This window comes from Limulus polyphemus, unplaced genomic scaffold, assembly GCF_000517525.1.
Source record: "Limulus polyphemus unplaced genomic scaffold, Limulus_polyphemus-2.1.2 Scaffold415, whole genome shotgun sequence".
Lineage (NCBI taxonomy): Eukaryota > Metazoa > Arthropoda > Merostomata > Xiphosura > Limulidae > Limulus > Limulus polyphemus.
In genome coordinates this window covers 449,514-450,596 of record NW_013666025.1, presented here as the reverse complement: position 1 = coordinate 450,596, position 1,083 = coordinate 449,514, and the positions used below count along the sequence as shown (strand labels likewise).

At 30.7% G+C, this 1,083-nt stretch overlaps 1 protein-coding gene across 1 annotated transcript in view; it reads right to left on the bottom strand.

The window, feature by feature from the left end:
- The window catches only part of LOC106458088 (calcitonin gene-related peptide type 1 receptor-like), a 64,863-nt gene that overhangs the window by 12,351 nt on the left and 51,429 nt on the right, over window positions 1-1,083 (bottom strand). The window contains exon 13 of the mRNA XM_022384220.1: window positions 268-403. Within this exon, the coding sequence (XP_022239928.1) occupies window positions 268-403 (136 nt within the window). The remainder of the gene's footprint in view (window positions 1-267; window positions 404-1,083) is intronic.

Sequence of the window (1,083 nt, the reverse complement as noted above, 5' to 3'; positions counted from 1 at the left end):
TTTAATTGTGTACCAGTTTAACGTTGAATACATTTATGATTTTAACTCTAAACTTAAGTACGTGTTATTCGAAAGAGTTAAAAAATAATAACTAGTACAATTTATGTTTATTTCTGGAGGGATGTTCAGTTTATTCCAATATTATGATTTTCCGCTATAAAGAAATCTATTTACACGTTCAGTTTATTACTGCAGTGGGAACTGTTACCTAGATTCGTTGATTTAAAAGATTTATATCACAAGAATAACTACTTGCAAATAGCTTACTTGAAACGAAGCTACCACAGCTGAAATGGGTTCATACACTGCTTCTTCAGGCGACCCAGGTTCAGGACGGAATGGGGTGATTATGTAATGTAAACCCAACAAAGGAATTAGAATCAACGTAGCACGCACTGCTTTCCTAAAAATATATTTTTAAATATATTTGAAACAAAATTTTATAGTCCTACGTGTCATTTTTGTTAACTGGTAGATAATAATGAAATTTGAAAGATGTTGAGAATGAAAATATCTAACGTAACGAAAGGAAAGGACTTTAATATTCTTCAAGATAATTTTTTTTTCTTTTTCAGTTTTTTCGAAGTTTTTAAAGTTCATTATCAATTAAAGATTTTTTTTTTCTAGTTTGAAAAACGAGCTAACTATCCTCATACTTTATAAATCTAAACCTAAGTCACGATTTCATTGATAATATAAAAGGCTGGTTTTATTCTAGTAGTAAATTAATGTTTAGGTTTTGTTTTTTATTAACAGATTCTAATAGAAGTGAGAACTTTTAAAATTTTACAGTGTTGGATTTTGAAAATATTACATTAGAAAACATAATGGATCTTATCTTGTCCGGTGATTATCAGGAGAATTCAAAAGCAGAGTGTAATGGATCTTACCTTGTCCGGTGATTATCAGGAGAATTCAAAAGCAGTGTGTAATGGATCTTACCTTGTCCGGTGATTATCAGGAGAATTCAAAAGCAGAGTGTAATGGATCTTACCTTGTCTGGTGATTATCAGGAGAATTCAAAAGCAGGGTGTAATGGATCTTACCTTGTCTGGTGATTATCAGGAGAATTCAAAGTAGGGT